Below are 19,845 nucleotides of genomic sequence, written 5' to 3'. Positions count from 1 at the left end.
GGTATGTTCACACGGTTCGTACTGTGGAGAATTCCACAGCAAATAAAACCCAGATGCGACAGGGAATTTCGGGCGTTAGTCTGCACCCAATCGTATTTATTTTGGTCCAGATTTACTGCTGCTGCGAGCAGAGGAAAAACAGATAGAAGACCCATACTAACCTCCCCAATCTCCTGTAGGGACATGTCCGTGCTGCCCCGGCTAGTCTCTGCGCAGCTGACCTCCTGTGATGACGGGACGCCCCACGAGACCGCCGCAGCCGGTGATTGCAATTAAATGTGACAAATACACAATCCTTCCGCAGCAGAAAAAGACATGGAGGATTTGAAAATCCGCACCACATGTCAATTTCTGCATGTAAATTTTACACAGGGTGTGGATGAGATTTGTTAAAATTCCACCCGCGAACATAGTCTAACAGTAGACGTTACTATACATTTTTGATTAGGAAAACACAACCTTCGCCAAACAGGCAAACCACTGCGAAAATATATAGAACGTGGACAAATACGGACATTACCAGATTGTCATTTCGGTGATCGAGAAATTCAATCTTGAAATCAGGCGAGGATGAGAACAAGTATGGGGTTCTGTCAACCATAAACCGCCATTTTCCAACAAGTTATAAAGTCTCCATAGGACAGCTGTACAAATCCTAGACATCAAATACATCTAAGCTTGCTGCCAGCACCTCACTTTTGGGCGGTTTTCTATTAAAGGGGTATTCCGATCAGACATTTATGATATATCAACATGTCGAGAACGCTTAGGGTATGTTCACACACTTAGCAAAAAACGTCTGGAAATACAGAGCGGTTTTCAAGGGAAAACAGATCCCGATTTTCAGCCGTTTTTATTCAAACTCGCGTATGTCGCGAGATTTTTTAAGGCCGTTTTTGGAGCAATTTTTCTATAGTCAATGAAAAACAGCTCAAGTAGTAACATGCACTTTTTTCGCGGGCGTTCTTCAAAACAGCTACGTAAAAAAACGCCCAGTCGGAACAGAACGCCGTTTTCCCCATTGTAATCAATGGCCAGATGTTTTGGGCCCGAAAATAAGCCGTGTCAACATACCCTTAGGCTATGTTCACACGGAGTATTTTGGGGGAGGAATATCTGCCTCAAAATTCCGTTTGGAACTTTGAGGCAGATATTCCTCTCCCTGCACGCCAATTTTTCACGGCAATTATCGCGCCGTTTTTCGCCCGCGGCCATTGAGCGCCGCGGGCATAAAACAGCGAGAAATACGCTTTCTCCTGCCTCCCATTGAAGTCAATGGGAGGTCAGAGGCGGAAGCGCCCGAAGATAGGGCATGTCGCTTTTTCCCGCGAGGCAGTTTTACTGCTCGCGGGAAAAAGACGCTGACGCCTCCCATTGAAATCAATGGGAGGCGTTCTCGGGCCGTTTTTGCCGAGTTTTGCGACGCGGTTTCCGCGTCAAAAAACTCTGCAAAATACCCCGTGTGAACATAGCCTTACTCAGCTGCTTCCACACCTCCCATAGAAATGTAAAAAAAAAACACGCACATCCACCTCTATTCATCCGCCGCCTGGAAGCGGCAGCTGGTGGCTGCCTCATCTGTCCAGCAGGGGTCCCCATCCTGCCGCAGTTGCCTGTCCCAGAGGTGAAACCTGCACCTATCAGACATTTATGGCATATCATTTAGCTATGCCATACATTTTAGTGATGGGAATACCCTGCTAATGTTTATGAAATTTAGCATTAAAAGGGATTATCTCCATCTTGAATATTTATAGCATATCCACAGGATATGCCATAAATGCGGATTCCAACTCTGAGACCCGCACCTATCTCTACAATAGGGCACTGTGACCCGTCCTACCTGCTATTGCTCTCCGGGCACTGACAAGGTGGTCGAAGTACTAAAACAGCCGCGCTACGCTGTTTCCGGAAAGCAGAGAGCAAGAAAAGGCATATTTTTAGCATATTCTGGGAATATGCCATGTCCAAGATGTAAGACTATTAAAAAAAACAAAAAACCTTCAAAATGCTCCTGACGTGATCTACTTTACCTTATTCATCCCAGCCAAATTACACCAACATTAAAAAAAAAAAAAAATTAAAAAAAAAAAGGCTAAATTCACCATGAACTCGCCATGGTGTCTACATCCCAGCAATATAGAGGGCACCACAACAGCTTCTAGGTTAAGATCTTAAAATCCATAAATATCAGGGAAAAATTGCCCTAAATGACCAGCTTTGTTACTTCCAAAACACCTGATCAGGCAAACAGCCTTCAATATCCATCTAACCATTCTTCCAATGTGTCAACCTAAACACCTTTTGACCCTTTGAACAGTCCACATTTTAGGCTTAATGCACACGAACGCATTGGTTTTACGGTCCGCAATATGGGTCCGTTGCAGTCCATCGGACTGCAAAAAACCTCGGTAAGGCTTCCGTGCGCCAAGGACTTACAGCTCCACAACAATTCGCCAGTATTGGCGAAACCACAAATTTGGACCGTAAAACACGTCCTGAGTTTTTCAGTCCGGATTTGCAGCCCACGAACTGATCCGTGTAAACCAGTCGTGTGCATGGGGCCATAGAAAAGAATGGGTCCACAATTTATCAGCAAAAATGTGGATAGATTGCAGCCACGAAAGCATGGTCATGTACATGAGGCCTTAGATTGCGTTCACCGGCAACAGACAAGAGCGGTTAGCGCCTGCAGTAAATGGTATGGGATACTCAGTAGATACAAATCACTGCAGACTATTTTAGGGGTTTATCAAAGCCCTCTGAAGTCACATAAAACTGCAGCAAAACCACGAGAGAAAAACGTCTGTATTCAAAACAGGGAAGGCGTTTTTCCGTAAAAGCAATTCTAGGAGCATTTCGGAGAACTGCCGCAGCCCGCCGCTGAATATTAGCAGCTTTCTACCTTTGCACAGAAAACGGTCAATCAGCAGCGGGAGTGTGGTGAGTGGGCGTGGGGAGAGCAGCAGCACACAGCGCGATGTGAGCACTGCTACTAAGAAAAATCGGAAGTTTTACAAAAACGACGCCATATGAAGATGTGATGAGGGAGCGTTTGCTCGTTCATCGTTGACCAGTTTACACAGGACAAGGATTGGGAACGAGCGTTTATATAAACGCTCGTTTGCCTGATCATTGCTTAGTGCAAAAAGGTCTTAACCAGGTTTCCAAATTATTTTTACTGTATACTTTTTATCTGTAGATTACAGAACTTTTAAGAAATACCCATCGAGAGAAGATAAATTTAGACTGTATACGACAAAAACAAGAACACTGGATAATCAGATAAATCCAACACGTTAACCCTACAAGCAGCACCAGGAGATCTTGTGACATTGTATACTGCTCTAAAATCATTATATTGTAAACCTTTTTCCCAAAAAGGAGGCAAATGCAACTTTTTATTACGTATATGATCACACGTGTTTCGAACCTGTCGGGGCATTCCACCGCTTTTGATAGCAAGAAGTGCAGCACGAAGCGTCATTCTTCGTATCAAAATGACAGACACAATAGACCCCATTAGAAATCAATGCAGTCCGGTCAGGCCTAATCATCGCATGAAGGAACGGTCACAGCATCATGGCTTGCGTTATAACCGTCATGGTGACAAACCCTCTATAAATTTGATGGACTTTCTAAAGGTGTGTGAGAAAGAAAAAAAAAGACAGTATATATGCTGCATTTATATGCAATATCGGTGGAATTACAGACGTACCCAGTGTCACAGCTAACACTACACAACCTTGCCTCTCGCTTTTTTTATCACAAAATAAACTAGTTAGGCCTCACGCACACAACCGTGGTTTTTACGGATCCGTGCTTCGGCCTCATGCACACAACCGTGGTTTTTACGGATCCGTGCTGGGGCCGCGAATCCGGACTGCAAAAACTCAGGACAAGTAATTTTACGGTCCGGATATCTGGCTTTACTAATACTGGTGAATTATTGTGGATTCGCAAGTCCTGATGACACACGGATGCACAACAAAGGTTTTTTGCGGTCCTATGGACCGCAACGGAGCCGTGATTTTGCGAACCGCAAAACAGATGCGGTGGTGTGCGTGAGGCCTTAGATAGCAACCTGACCCACAAATGCTGCAGATTTTAGTGGGTCCAATGCCCCATCAGGAGCAAACATTGATCCCAGATGCCACCGAGGTATATAGCATATAAAGACATAATAGGTTTTGCAGATAAGTGGACCATCTATCAATGACATGTCTACACAAGATCCGATTTTGGGTGGGGATTTTCTTGCCTTGTGCTGGAAGAATAAGAGAGATAACCTTCGCAGCGATGTCAACAGTCCCTGCAAAGAAAAAAAGAAAATGGTCATTTCTTCTTTCCATACCTTTTTGACAGATCCATTAGAACCCCTGAGAAGATTCTGTCTCCGTGGCGGAAGGAAACCACCAACGCATCCTGAATGATGTGATCGAGCGTAACCTGAACTTCAGAACCAGGAATGAGATCATCAATTCCACCAGTAATAAGTCTCTCTGTAGCCGACAGATCTTGAGACGGATTAGTATGGTCCATACATGCATCTCCATCGATCATTGGCTCTTCCGTGCACCGTTCACCAAGGTCTTTAGTCTGTACAATCTCAATAAGTGCCGTTGATGTCTCGTGTTCTTCCTGTACATTGACCTTAGCATTAGAGAAGTCCTCCATTTGATCGGCTGCAACCGCCTCCAATTTAGTGTCCCTATAAAAAGGATCATATTCGATGTCTTGAGAATAAGACACAAGCTTTGCGCATTCAGAATCATGGTCTACGTTGGGCTCAGTTTCTATAAGAGTGGATTGAGAGTCCAGCTCTTTTTCCACGGACGTTACATCTGAGCTGATCCCGCTGTCCATTGTAGATACGGCATCGTCGAGCGCCCGCTCACTTAGGGAGCGGACATCCTCGGGGACTGAATCAGACATGATTAATTGCACAGACGTCTGTCCAGGAGAACTTTCCGATTGACACTCCCTCTCAAGTGATAAAACATGAATATCCTGACTGTGTGACCCTCCATCTAGGGCCGGCTGGAAGAAAAGCTTGACTTCTACCCCCTCCGTACATTGCATGGCGTCAGAATGGGGCCCATTATTATTTTCTACCACCTCAATAACTTGGCCTTGCTCATCATCTTCCTCTTCTTGTTGAACTTGCTCATGAGACGCTTCAGGGACACATTCGCTATCAGCCTCTATTAGGTCAAATCCATCCTTGCAAGGTTCTTGTAACGAATTAGATCGAGTCTCTACAGATTTGGGGACTTCTTCAGCCTCTGTAATCTCAGGGATAGTTTCCTGATCTACTGTACATGGAATTGGATCTTGCAAGTTCAACACCACCTCTGGCTCGGACGGCACCATCTCCGGAACGGGCTTTCGGTCCTCATCAGACAAGTCAGCAGTCACTGGAGAGATGGGTCCTTCTGGCTCCAGCACCTCCTTCAACGTAGGCTCATGTAGCTGTAAGAAAACATCAGGAACTGGATCAGGTACGTGAATCGCCTCAACTAAAACAGTCTCCATCTTTGACTCGTGGTGAGGATCTTGAGCACTGGCCACGTCCACAGCGGTAAGTTCCAGCGCGTCTAGATCCTGGTTGTGAATAAGATCAGGGACAGTCTCCATTCCATGCAGGACTTCTGGCCATTCTTGTATTAATGAAAACTCCTCAGGGACGGCATCTTGAAAGACTTCAACTTCTTCTACAGGGACTGGGACCTCGAGCTCCTGGACGTCTTGTAGGACTGGCTCAGGGACACTGTGCAATGGTTCTGCTATGACCGGAGGCTGGGGTGTATGTGGGGTGTCAAGGGGGTACTCAGCAAGGCAGGGGGTCAGCTCGTCCTCCCCTTCCAGGTCCATCTGTGCAGTGTCCATGGCCTCAGGGGCCGGCCCTACATTACAGGGGACAGGAGGGCAATGAAAGTCTTCCCCCAGGTGCATAGGTTCCTCTTCCTGCAGTGGGGAGAAGACATCTCCCACCATTCCTTTATCCACCACTGAGGGCTCCACACCCTCGGCCTCACTATCCCGTCTTAGAGGGCAGGCCTCAGGCGCGGCCTCCAAGGCGACAGACGGCCCTTCTTCCACTTCACTTTCCCAATTAGTTACCTCAGGCCCTATACACTCCGGCAGCTCCTCCGTCTCAGGTAACCGCAGCCCCGTCTTGCCATGTTCGGCCTCCTGCGAACCCAGGGCTTTTTCCCAGCCGAGCTCCTCTACTATACGACCGTGAAGCGTCGAGGCCTCCGTATGCTCTTGGCGCGGCATATCTTCTCCAGAAATCGGCTCGCTGTCTGGCTCGGCTTCTCCTCCCTCCCCCGAACCAGGCGCACCAGCAGCGGCCGCCATTTTCTCTTTCGCGTCTAACCCCCCTCCTCCTCTCCTCCACACGGGCAAATCGATCCTCGTCCTGGGAGACTGAGGCAACCCCGCCCTCGGACTAATAACGTTCATATGTCATTGGTCAAGCCGCCATCAATCAAACGGTATAAATACAGGAGCACTTCTCATTGGCTGTTACAAGGCGACCACCCAGCTACCTTTCCCAAGGTAAAAAAGAAAGCTGGCTACCGATTGGGTCAGGAGATAAGATTTTGCATAGCTCATTGGTTGGTACCAGTGTCAATCATTAGACAGATGCTACGTTTATTGGTCGAAGTTTAAATCAATCATTTTCTCTTTTAGTCTTGTTGCTAGGCAGCAAGCCAACCGCTATTACCAATAATGCAGCAGATGGAAGCAGCATGGCCTTGCTGTTTTTATGAGGCAGTGTCAACTCATTCTCGTCATTGCTGCAAATTCCTATTTTCTGTCAAATTGTAAAAAAAATGATGTGCATTATTATAAGTAAAAAAAAAAAATGTTATATATATGAAATATATATGACCGACATGAAGTAAAACATCTGTAATAGCTGCGTATTCGGAAAAAACAAAAACAAATGAGCCCATACTAACCTTTCACATCCCACCCACTCCGACAGTGTTTGTTTACTTGGCCGCAGCAATGACTTTGTCGTACTGGACACATGACCGTGGTAGCCAATCACTGGCCGCAGTGGTGATGTGCTGTCTATACTGACGTCACCACTTTAGCCACTAATTGGTTGCCATGGTCACAGATCAAGTACGACACGTCATTGCTGAAGTCAAATAAACAAAGACAGCGGGGAACAACGGAAATGTCAGTGCAGGGAATGTGAAAGGTTTGGGCCTATTTGTTATTTACTCATGTGCAGCCTCTGCTGGGAGTTTATAAATATTGGAACACAAGGACTAGGAAATGACCCTGATAGGCTGGCAATAGACATTCAAAAAAGGTGCTAGAGCACACAAAACACCCAGCTTTTCCAGCTATCAAATAAATGTGTGAAAATACGATAAGATTTAACTTTTAATTAGTCTAGCTCAGGGGTCTCAAGCACGCGGCCCGCGGGACACAGAGCCGCTAGTACAGACTAGGGATGCACGGTGCATCGAAACTTCGATACTGTTTCGATACTGCGCATCCCTAAACGGTTCGATACCGCTATTTCCTGTATTTCGATACTTCGCTGCGCAGCCGCACAGCTCAGTATAGTAATACATGAATGTATGGGAGCGCGGCTGCGGCTGTGTAATTCAGCCACAGCCCCGCTCCTGAGTCCTGATAACATGTGCGCACGGTCAGGATGATGCGATGTGGCCAGCGCTGTACTTATGAGCGGCGGCACTGAAGACAGAACATGGCGGGCGCGCTGCAAAACACCCTCATGTTCTGTGTTCAGTGCCTGAACCGCCGCTCATTAGTGCAGCGCCGGCCGCATCTCCTCATGCTGACCGCGCGCGCACTTCCTGTCAGGAGCGGGGCAATGTCTGTATTACACAGCCGCAGCCCCGCTCTATAACAGCAGACATCAGAGAAACCGCTCATCTCCGCCGTTATTCCCCTGAATGCTGCGATCACAGCTGAATGCAGCATTCAGGAGAAAATGAGCAGGGGGGATGCCCCTGGATCGCGTCACAGGGAATTCCTGTGACGCGATCGAGGGCCATACCATATATGGGCAGACAGCCCAGGGTCTATTGACGGACCCCAGGGCTGTCTTACCATTTTTCATGTTGTTAGGACATACCCAAGTATGTCCTAACAACTGCCTGTGTACTATCTGTCCACAGGCTAATGTACTGGTACATATCTGATATATGTCTGTGTGCTATCCGTCCACAGGCTAATGTACTGGCACATATCTGATATATGTCAGTACATTAAAGTTTAAAAATAAAGTAAAAACAAAGTATTGTTAAATTTAAAAAAAATACACATTCACCTTTTTTACAATAAACATTAAAATAAGTCTCAATACATAAAATATACACACATTCAGTAATGGCGCGGACAACAATTTTTTTGCATCATTTATGATGTGTGCGCTGTAAAAAAATGAAATAAACACGGCTTTCATTCACTTATTAATGTGAGGCGCGAGGTGTGATGAATTTAACCTCCATGTGCCTCACATTAATAGTAATTAACCCCATCATGTACCTCGCACATTAACCCATTATGACTGAGAAACATGATGGGATTAATTACTATTAATGTGAGGCGCGTTCAAAATTCATCACACGTCACGCCTCACATCAGAAAACAGAAGAATTTTTTTTTTATTATTACTGTTGGCAAAAGTATCGAAATTGGTATCGAAATCGCAATACTAAACGAAGTATCGGTATCGAAGTCCAAATTCTGGTATCGTGACATCCCTAGTACAGACTCTGCTCCGGGACTCTGGAATTCCCTGACATCGCTGTCCACATATGAACAGTGATGTCTGGGGCTTCCCCAGAGCCGGAGTCCCGTGCAGAGCGCTAGTATAGGCTCTGCTCCGGGACTCTGTGGAATTCTCTGACATCGCTGGAGTCCCGGGCAGAGCGCTAGTATAGTCCCTGCTTTGGGACTCTGGGGAAGCCTCTGACATCGCTGTCCATACATCGACAGTGATATCAGGGGCTTCTCCAGAGCAGGAGTCCCAGTGATGTCAGGAGCACAGCTGGAGTCCCAGGAAGAGCCTACTAGCGCTCTGCCCAGGAATCCAGCTCCGGGGTTGCCCCTCACATCCCTGTCCATATATGGATAGTGATGTCAGGAGCAGAGCTGGAATCCCAGGCAGAGCGCTTGGCACTGTGGCAGCATCTACGGAGGGCACTGACTGTGGCAGCATCTACAGAGGGCACTGTGGCAGCATCTACAGAGGGCACTGTGGCAGCATCTACGGAGGGCACTGACTGTGGCAGCATCTACAGAGGGCACTGTGGCAGCATCTACAGAGGGCACTGTGGCAGCATCTACAGAGGGCACTGTGGCAGCATCTACAGAGGGCACTGTGGCAGCATCTACAGAGGGCACTGTGGCAGCATCTATAGAGGGCACTGTGGCATTATCTACAGAGGGCACTGGCATTATCTAGGGGTGTGTTGCATTATCTACAGAGGGCACTGTGGCATTATCTGCAGAGGGCACTGTGGCATTATCTGCAGAGGGCACTGTGGCATTATCTGCAGAGGGCACTGTGGCATTATCTACAGAGGGCACTGTGGCATTATCTACAGAGGACTCTGTTACAGCATCTACAGAGCGCTCTGTGGCACTATCTAAAAAGGGGCTGCCAAATCTTGACATGTGTGTCTGCCACACGCTGCTATCTGAGCCGCCGGACTGCATTTAGCAACACTTAAACCGGAAAACTGGATTGTTGAAATAAGCACAAGGAGAAATCTCTCAAATTTTAAACCTAGCAGTATTATTTTCCCCTTAGTGACCACCAATACGCCTTTTCACGTTGGTCACTAAGGGGCCTTAGGCTAGGCCGACGCCTTTTCACGTTGGCCCAGTCCAAGTCCTGCACGGGTCTCCCGTGCAGGCTGGAGCCGGGGCTCTGCTGTCTGGTGACAGCTGGGCTCCTGCTCCAACACCCGCGATCGAAGTTTACTTCGATCGCGGCCGTTTAACCTGTTAAATGCCGCCGTCAATAGCGACCGCGGCATTTAACTTGTTTACAGAGGTAGTGAGCTCCCTCTGTCACCCATCGGCGGCCCGCAAATGCAATCGCGGGTCTCCGATGGGGTGTCATGGCAGCCGGGGGCTTGACAAAAGCCCCCAGGTCTGCCCTGGACATATGCCTATTAGGACACGCCGGAGGCACGTTCTAACAGATTGCCTGTCAGATTTACACTGACAGGCAATAATGCTCTGGTATACAAAGTATACCAAAGCATTATAGCAGCGATCGGAAGATCGCACAGTAAAGTCCCCCAGTGGGACTAATAAAATAAGTAATAAATGTGAAATAAAGATTATTAATAAAAATTACAGTAAAAAAAACAAAAAAAACATTTTTTTCCATAACAAGTGGTTTTATTTAGTAAAAGTGTAAAAAATAAATAAAAGTACACATATATGGTATCGCCGCGACCGTAATGACTCTGTTAATAAAGTTAATATGTAATTTAAACCGCAAGGTGAACACCGTAAAAAAAAAACGCAAAAAACAATGGCGAAATTGCAATTTTTTTCCATTGCCTCCCAAAAAAGTCATAATAAAAATGAATCAATAAGTCCCATGCACCCCAAAACAGTACCATTCAAAACTACGTCTCGTCTCGCCTTGCAAAAAACAAGCCCAAAAAATCACTACATTGATGGAAAAATAAAAAAGTTACGGCTCTTGCAAAGCGACGATGCAAAAGCAAATAATTTTAGTTCAAAAGTGTTTTTATTGTGCAAAAGTCGTAAAACATAAAAAAAACTCTACATATGTGGTATCGCCGTAATCGTACCGACCCATAGAATAAAGGTAACATGTTATTTACACCGCACAGTGAACGGCGTCAATTTAAAAACGCATAGAACAATGGCGGAATTTCAGGTTTTTTTTTATAATCCCCACAAAAAAAGTAGCTAAAAGTTAATAAAAAAATTATATGTACCCAAAAATGGTGCTATTAAAAAGTACAACTAATCCCGCAAAAAACAAGTCCTCATACAGCTATGTAGACGAAAAAATAAAAAAGTTATAGCTCTTTGAATGCGACTATAGAAAAACAAATAAAATAGCTTGGTCATTAGAGCCTAAAATGGGCTGGTCACTAAGGGGTTATAGTAATGTAGTATTATTATAGTAATATAGTGTTATAGTAGATCAAATAACTAATTGATTAACAATAATTTTGTATTGTATCAAATTTGAAAGTAATGCGGCCCTTCAACTTCCCATTTTTTCTATATGTGGCCCACTTACACGGCCGAGTTTGAGACCCCTGGTCTAGCTAAAAGGATTTCATTTGGGACATACAGTACAACATATAGGTTTAAAAGTAACCGATGTAGGCCATTTGTATGGACACTGCCACCAGGATCCAGGGAGATTTTAAGTCAAGGAAATTAATTTCCTTGTCATGTATTTCAGAGGTGAATTTCATCCCAATATTGTTAGTATTGAGAATATCCATAAAATCGAAAAAAAGGGTTCTTGTCACCATCCCAAAAGATAAGAATATCGTCGATATATCTTCCCCAAAAAAGAATGTTAGAGGTGAAAAAAAGCAAATCATCAGTGAAAACTAAAGTGTCTTCCCACCACCCTAAACATAAATTGGCATAAGTGGGTGCACAAACGGTGCCCATGGCAGTGCCTTTAAAGAGACTCTGTCACCACATTATAAGTGCCCTATCTTCTACATAATGTGATTGCCGCTGTAATGTAGGTAACAGCAGTGTTTTTTATTTAGAAAAACTATCTATTTTCACCAAGTTATGACCTATATTAGCTTTATTCTAATGACTTTCTTAATGCCCAACTGGGCGTGTTTTTACTTTTGACCAAGTGGGCGTTGTGGAGTGAAGTGTATGACGCTGACCAATCAGTGACCAATCAGCGTCATATGCTTCTTCCCATTCATGTATTCAGCACATAGTGATCCTGCGTTGTTCACTATGTGCAGCCACATACACACACACGAACGTTACTGAAGCGTCTTGACAGTAAATAGACATCACTACCAGCCAGGACGCGATGTCTATTCACAATCCCGACACTTCGCTAACGTTTGTGTGGGACTTACATCACAGCAAACGTAATCTCGTGAGATCATGCTGTAAACGACAGCACAGCGTGATCTCAATTCTATTTACTGCGGTTACGCTCCTCTACCCACCATTTTCTGCTAGCCAACATTGGTTACATTTAAACCTATATGTTGTATGTCCCAACGGAAATCCTTTTAGCTAGACAAATTAAAAGTTATATCTTAGCTTATTTTCACCCATTTATTTGATAGCTGGGAAAGCTGGGTGTTTTGTGTGCTCTAGCACATTTGTACTTTTATTAATATAAATATTGGAAAACCCCTTTAAATATAAGTTTGCACACACAAATGTCTAAATAATACAAATATTTGAATGTATTGTCATAAATATATTTATATTCATGCATTCACAAGACTCCTAAATATGGGGCACAACCTACAATTCCGTTATTGTTACTCTTCGGGATTAGGGGCGCGGATGTAATGAATATTTAATTGAAAAGGCTTTAAAGGGGTATTACAGTTTCAGCAAATAATACTATATTTTCCAATGTATATCAACTCCTCACAGGTTAGAAGATCTCTGCTTGCAGTCATTTAATAGAAAGCTTTATTGTTTATTTAGGGAGGATAGAAATCTGTTTTGGTCATGTGATGGACACTCAGGTGCTCGTTACAGGACAGAGCTCTGACTGGAATAAAAGGGGTTTTACACTGGGCCATTATTGGGCAAACGATCGTTCATAGAACGCTCGTTGCCATACATAGCTCCTTGTGACAGTAGCAAACGGACGCCGATCAGCGACCTGTCTCGTTGATCGGCGCTCGCTGCATCGGCCAAAATCGGCCCGTGTTATAGGGCCCTTACCCTTTAAGTCTTTTGGGCGCACATACCATAAGGGCATCCCGTGCAGATCGGGCTCATACATGCCAAGCTACTCTATCCCTCTTTCTTGTAGCTGCAACATTAGCCAACAAGTGTGCGGGGAATTGTCCACAAGGTCATTCTGCTAATTCATACAACGAATAGCTGCTGGGCCATCCTGTCGGGATGGTGGGATGTGATGGCATGAATCAGTACCAGCAGGGGCTCCCATTTTCAGGATTTGGGCCCTTATTCAGCCTATGTATTGGTGAGACATCTGTCCGTATATGGCCTCACTTATATCAGGAAAACTATAGGAGAGGCCATGGGTAGATGTCTCATCAACACCAATAACATTTGCCCATCTTTGAAACCTAATTCCAACAAGGAAACAAAAAGGACTATATTATTTTGGATTTGGTCAGGAGTAATCCTTTCACTACAAAAATATTCAATATGGCTGAAAATATGAAGTGTAATAAGTGCTCATTATTAGCTTTGCATAGAGTATCAGATGTGGAAATGGGGGTCGGGGGCAAGGCCTTGCAATAGGCAAAGAATCTAATGGGAACCACCACCATGCTCAGAAACGTGCTACTAAATTCAGTGCCCCTGGACACTTGGCTTTTCGAGCAGTTCTATGTGGTTTCTGTTTGGCCACTCACATGTGACTTCCCACTAGCGGAGGTGGCAAGCAGTGTATTATATTGTATAAACTGTGTAATAAGTATTATTATGGGTGCACCATGCACTGTTATTGGGACATTGTGGCAGGAACTGTAATTAGGCACTTCAGCTGGACCTGTTATGGTAACACTGTGGCTGGCACTTGCATTGTGGCGCTGGGTCTAACACTGTTATTGGGGCACTGTGGCTGGCATTGTTATGGAGGCACTGTGGGCACACTGTTATGGTATACTGTGACTGCCATGTTTTACGGGCACTGTGGCTGGTAATGTTATGGAGGTAGTGTAGATGACGCTGTCAGGGGGGCACTGTTATGAGGCAGTGTGGCTGTCTCTTTTATGGGGGTACTGTCAGGAGCATAACTAGGGGGTGCGGAAGTTACGGTCGCTCCTGGGCCATAATAAATGAAGAGTGATCATTTGGGCGCTCTGTTGATTTTAGGGCCCAGGGGCTTTAAGTTACGGCTCTGGTGACTGGCTGGTACTGTTATGGGGACACTGTGGCTTACACTGTTATGGTGACACTTTGGCCGGCACTGTTATGGAGACACTGTGGCTTACACTATTATGGGTACACTTTGTCCAGCACTGTTATGGGGACACTGTGACTTACACCATTATGGGGACACTGTTCTTCATTCCGTATGTTACCATTTATAGTATTATGATTTTGTTACACCAACAGAATAAGACAATTGCCCTTTACATGGCAAGATACAAATGCCCAAATAAACTTAGGAATGAATAGATATGGCCTGTTTAAGATAACTGCCCAAAATTGCATTGAGAAGTGGTCTTGTAGGAGGTGGTCTTTTCAAAGATGATGGGCAGTATGCATAGTATATGGTGGAACTGAAAATCTGTCACAAGAAATCTGCAGCAGGCAGCGCTATTCTTGATGTCAAAGCAACGGGAACTCCCATGGACCCCATTATAAGTCGTGATGGTCCGTCTGGCGCCATGATTTGGATCCATCGTACGGTGGATCTTTCACAGCTTTGTGTCTTCCGTCATGAACAGAAGCTACAACTCAGCTGTGAATAGAGGCTTTTATATGTATTGTATCTCTCAGCGTATACATTTCTATTTCCAACCGGCTACAACACGGACATAGAACTGTGCTTTTAGAATGTTATTCATCCTGTTAAGAATTCTCTGTCCACCAGATGGCGATGTTTCCTTAGGGTTTTTATCCATCACCTCTAAAGAAGATACAGGACCATGATGTTACACAGTGAAATTTTTTGGAGCCTTTTCATTCCTTCTCTCTGATGTGTGGCGGAACGGAATTGTCTGCACTAACAACATTTATTGAAAACCATAGAGGGACACATATATGCGATTCGCAGCAGGTATTCCCACTATGATAATCCTAATTTATGTCAAAGCACTCAAAAAATTATCCATGTCAGCCATTGAACGTGATTGACAAAAGCGTAAAATGCCCCTTCTCCTGCCATTTTTGACATACTGTTGCCACTAGCTACGTTCTGTAGCTATCATCATGCAGGATGTGCATGCCCAGTTTCTTTAGGTTCCTTGGTATGGCATCGTCTGAAATGACAGATTAGCATTGAAGAACTGTATGCACCATTGCGTCGTCCTAAATGCACAGGGTGAGCAAGCGCACCATGGTCCAGTAACAGTATGGGGATATTATCCAGTAACAGTATGGGGGTATTATCCAGTAACAGTATGGGGGTATTATTCAGTAACAGTATGGGGGTATTATTCAGTAACAGTATGGGGGTATTATCCAGTAACAGTATGGGGGTATTATTCAGTAACAGTATGGGGGTATTATCCAGTAACAGTATGGGGGTATTATTCAGTAACAGTATGGGGTATTATTCAGTCACTATGTGGTTATGATGTGCTGGTATTATTCAGTAACAGTATGAGGGTATTATTCAGTCACTATGTGGTTATGGTGTGGCGATATTATTCAGTAACAGTATGGGGGTATTATTCAGTAACAGTATGGGATATTATTCAGTCACTATGTGGTTATGGTGTGGCGGTATTATTCAGTAACAGTATGGGGGTATTATTCAGTCACTATGTGGTTATGGTGTGGCGGTATTATTCAGTAACAGTATGGGGGTATTATTCAGTCACTATGTAGTTATGGTGTGGCGGTATTATTCAGTAACAGTATGGGGGTATTATTCAGTCACTATGTGGTTATGGTGTGGCAATATTATTCAGTAACAGTATGGGGGTATTATTCAGTCACTGTGTGGCTGTATTATTCAGTAACAGTATGGGGGTATTATTCAGTCACTATGTGGTTATGGTGTGGCGGTATTATTCAGTAACAGTATGGGGATATTATCCAGTAACAGTATGGGGGTATTATTCAGTAACAGTATGGAGGTATTATTCAGTAACAGTATGGGGGTATTATTCAGTAACAGTATGGGGGTATTATTCAGTCACTATGTGGTTATGGTGTGGCGATATTATTCAGTAACAGTATGGGGGTATTATTCAGTAACAGTATGGGATATTATTCAGTCACTATGTGGTTATGGTGTGGTGGTATTATTCAGTAACAGTATGGGGGTATTATTCAGTAACAGTATGGGAGTATTATTCAGTCACTATGTGGTTATGGTGTGGCGGTATTATTCAGTAACAGTATGGGGGTATTATTCAGTCACTATGTGGTTATGGTGTGGCGGTATTATTCAGTAACAGTATGGGGGTATTATTCAGTCACTATGTAGTTATGGTGTGGCGGTATTATTCAGTAACAGTATGGGGGTATTATTCAGTCACTATGTGGTTATGGTGTGGCAATATTATTCAGTAACAGTATGGGGGTATTATTCAGTCACTGTGTGGCTGTATTATTCAGTAACAGTATGGGGGTATTATTCAGTCACTATGTGGTTATGGTGTGGCGGTATTATTCAGTAACAGTATGGGGATATTATCCAGTAACAGTATGGGGGTATTATTCAGTAACAGTATGGAGGTATTATTCAGTAACAGTATGGGGCTATTATTCAGTTACTATGTGGTTATGGTGTGGCGGTATTATTCAGTAACAGTATGGGGGTATTATTCACTAACAGTATGGGGGTATTATTCAGTAACAGTATGGGGGTATTATTCAGTCACTATGTGGTTATGGTGTGGCGATATTATTCAGTAACAGTATGGGGGTATTATTCAGTCACTATGTGGTTATGGTGTGGCTGTATTATTCAGTAACAGTATGGGGGTATTATTCAGTCACTATGTGGTTATGGTGTGGCGGTATTATTCAGTAACAGTATGGGGATATTATCCAGTAACAGTATGGGGGTATTATTCAGTAACAGTATGGAGGTATTATTCAGTAACAGTATGGGATATTATTCAGTTACTATGTGGTTATGTTGTGGCGGTATTATTCAGTAACAGTATGGGGGTATTATTCAGTCACTATGTGGTTATGGTGTGGCGGTATTATTCAGTAACAGTATGGGGATATTATCCAGTAACAGTATGGGGGTATTATTCAGTAACAGTATGGGGCTATTATTCAGTCACTATGTGGTTATGGTGTGCTGGTATTATTCAGTAACAGTATGGGGTTATTATTCAGTCACTAAGTGGTTATGGTGTGGCGGTATTATTCAGTAACAGTATGGGGGTATTATTCAGTAACAGTATGGGGGTATTATTCAGTAACAGTATGGGGGTATTATTCAGTCACTATGTGGTTATGGTGTGGCGGTATTATTCAGTAACATTATTGGGGTATTATTCAGTCACTATGTGGTTATGGTGTGGCGGTATTATTCAGTAACAGTATGGGGGTATTATTCAGTAACAGTATGGCAGTATTATTCAGTCACTATGTGGTTATGGTGTGGCGGTATTATTCAGTAACAGTATGGGGGTATTATTCAGTAACAGTATGGCAGTATTATTCAGTCACTATGTGGTTATGGTGTGGCAGTATTATTCAGTAACAGTATGGGGGTATTATTCAGTGATTATTTGGTTATTGTGTGGTGGTATTATTCAGTAACAGTATGGGGGTATTATTCAGTAACAGTATGGGGGTATTATTCAGTAACAGTATGGGGTATTATTCAGTCACTATGTGGTTATGGTGTGGCGATATTATTCAGTAACAGTATGGGGGTATTATTCAGTCACTATGTGGTTATGGTGTGGCGGTATTATTCAGTAACAGTATGGGGATATTATCCAGTAACAGTATGGGGGTATTATTCAGTAACAGTATTGAGCTATTATTCAGTCACTATGTGGTTATGGTGTGCTGGTATTATTCAGTAACAGTATGGGGGTGTTATTCAGTCACTAAGTGGTTATGGTGTGGAGGTATTATTCAGTAACAGTATGGGGTTATTATTCAGTCACTAAGTGGTTATGGTGTGCTGGTATTATTCAGTAACAGTATTGGGCTATTATTCAGTCACTATGTGGTTATGGTGTGGCGGTATTATTCAGTAACATTATTGGGGTATTATTCAGTCACTATGTGGTTATGGTGTGGCGGTATTATTCAGTAACAGTATGGGGGTATTATTCAGTAACAGTATGGCAGTATTATTCAGTCACTATGTGGTTATGGTGTGGCGGTATTATTCAGTAACAGTATGGGGGTATTATTCAGTAACAGTATGGCAGTATTATTCAGTCACTATGTGGTTATGGTGTGGCAGTATTATTCAGTAACAGTATGGGGGTATTATTCAGTGATTATTTGGTTATTGTGTGGTGGTATTATTCAGTAACAGTATGGGGGTATTATTCAGTAACAGTATGGGGGTATTATTCAGTAACAGTATGGGGTATTATTCAGTCACTATGTGGTTATGGTGTGGCGATATTATTCAGTAACAGTATGGGGGTATTATTCAGTCACTATGTGGTTATGGTGTGGCGGTATTATTCAGTAACAGTATGGGGATATTATCCAGTAACAGTATGGGGGTATTATTCAGTAACAGTATTGGGCTATTATTCAGTCACTATGTGGTTATGGTGTGCTGGTATTATTCAGTAACAGTATGGGGTTATTATTCAGTCACTAAGTGGTTATGGTGTGGAGGTATTATTCAGTAACAGTATGGGGGTATTATTCAGTCACTATGTGGTTATGGTGTGGCAGTATTATTCAGTAACAGTATGGGGTATTATTCAGTGATTATTTGGTTATTGTGTGGTGGTATTATTCAGTAACAGTATGGGGGTATTATTCAGTAACAGTATGGGGGTATTATTCAGTAACAGTATGGGGTATTATTCAGTCACTATGTGGTTATGGTGTGGCGGTATTATTCAGTAACAGTATGGGGGTATTATTCAGTCACTATGTGGTTATGGTGTGGCAGTATTATTCAGTAACAGTATGGGGGTATTATTCAGTAACAGTATGGGGGTATTATTCAGTAACAGTATGGGGAATTATTCAGTCACTATGTGGTTATGGTGTGGCGATATTATTCAGTAACAGTATGGCGGTATTATTCAGTAACAGTATGGGGGTATTATTCAGTAACAGTATGGGGGTATTATTCAGTAACAGTATGGGGGTATTATTCAGTAACAGTATGGGGGTATTATTCAGTCACTATGTGGTTATGGTGTGGCGATATTATTCAGTAACAGTATGGCGGTATTATTCAGTAACAGTATGGGGGTATTATTCAGTAACAGTATGGGGGTATTATTCAGTCACTATGTGGTTATGGTGTGGCGGTATTATTCAGTAACAGTATGGGGGTATTATTCAGTCACTATGTGGTTATGGTGTGACTGTATTATTCAGTAACAGTATGGGGGTATTATTCAGTCACTATGTGGTTATGATGTGGAGGTATTATTCAGTAACAGCATGGCAGTATTATTCAGTCACTATGTGGTTATAATGTGGCGGTATTATTTGGACCTCATATTGTATTATTATTGGTAATATTGATCTTATAATAGTGAGTTGTGTTCAGTAACAGTATGCAGGTAATATAATCTGGTATAGTGGTATGATATATGTAGATAATTTTTTCGTGTGAGAGGGGGGACATTTGCTTTGGGGCTTGTAACACTCCTGGATGCACTAGAAATCAGTGATGCAGTTCTCTGCACACCACCTTCTGAATTGACTGCATTATTCATACAATAATTCAGCATTTGGGGCCCCACTTTTAACTTTGCCCAGGGCCACACTTTGTCTAAACCCTGGCTGTATTCA

General features: G+C 43.4%; 2 protein-coding genes across 3 annotated transcripts in view; one reads left to right on the top strand and one right to left on the bottom strand.

Moving 5' to 3' along the window:
* Nucleotides 1-6,510, bottom strand: part of PWWP2A (PWWP domain containing 2A) — a 32,072-nt gene extending 25,562 nt beyond the window's left edge. The window contains exon 1 of the mRNA XM_075856082.1: nt 4,355-6,510. Coding sequence (XP_075712197.1) covers nt 4,355-6,468 — 2,114 coding nt within the window. The 5' untranslated portion in view covers nt 6,469-6,510. The remainder of the gene's footprint in view (nt 1-4,354) is intronic.
* Nucleotides 6,511-7,074: 564 nt separating this feature from the next.
* LOC142748806 (gastrotropin-like) overlaps nt 7,075-19,845 on the top strand; it is a 54,251-nt gene continuing 41,480 nt past the window's right edge. Inside the window, exon 1 of one of the 2 annotated variants that reach the window (XM_075856084.1) lies at nt 7,075-7,219. The gene's annotated coding sequence lies outside the window, so the exon portion shown is untranslated. The remainder of the gene's footprint in view (nt 7,220-19,845) is intronic. The other variant, XM_075856083.1, reaches the window with a different exon arrangement.

This window comes from Rhinoderma darwinii, chromosome 3 (assembly GCF_050947455.1).
Source record: "Rhinoderma darwinii isolate aRhiDar2 chromosome 3, aRhiDar2.hap1, whole genome shotgun sequence".
Classification (NCBI taxonomy): domain Eukaryota; kingdom Metazoa; phylum Chordata; class Amphibia; order Anura; family Rhinodermatidae; genus Rhinoderma; species Rhinoderma darwinii.
This window is presented reverse-complemented; position numbering and strand designations above follow the sequence as displayed.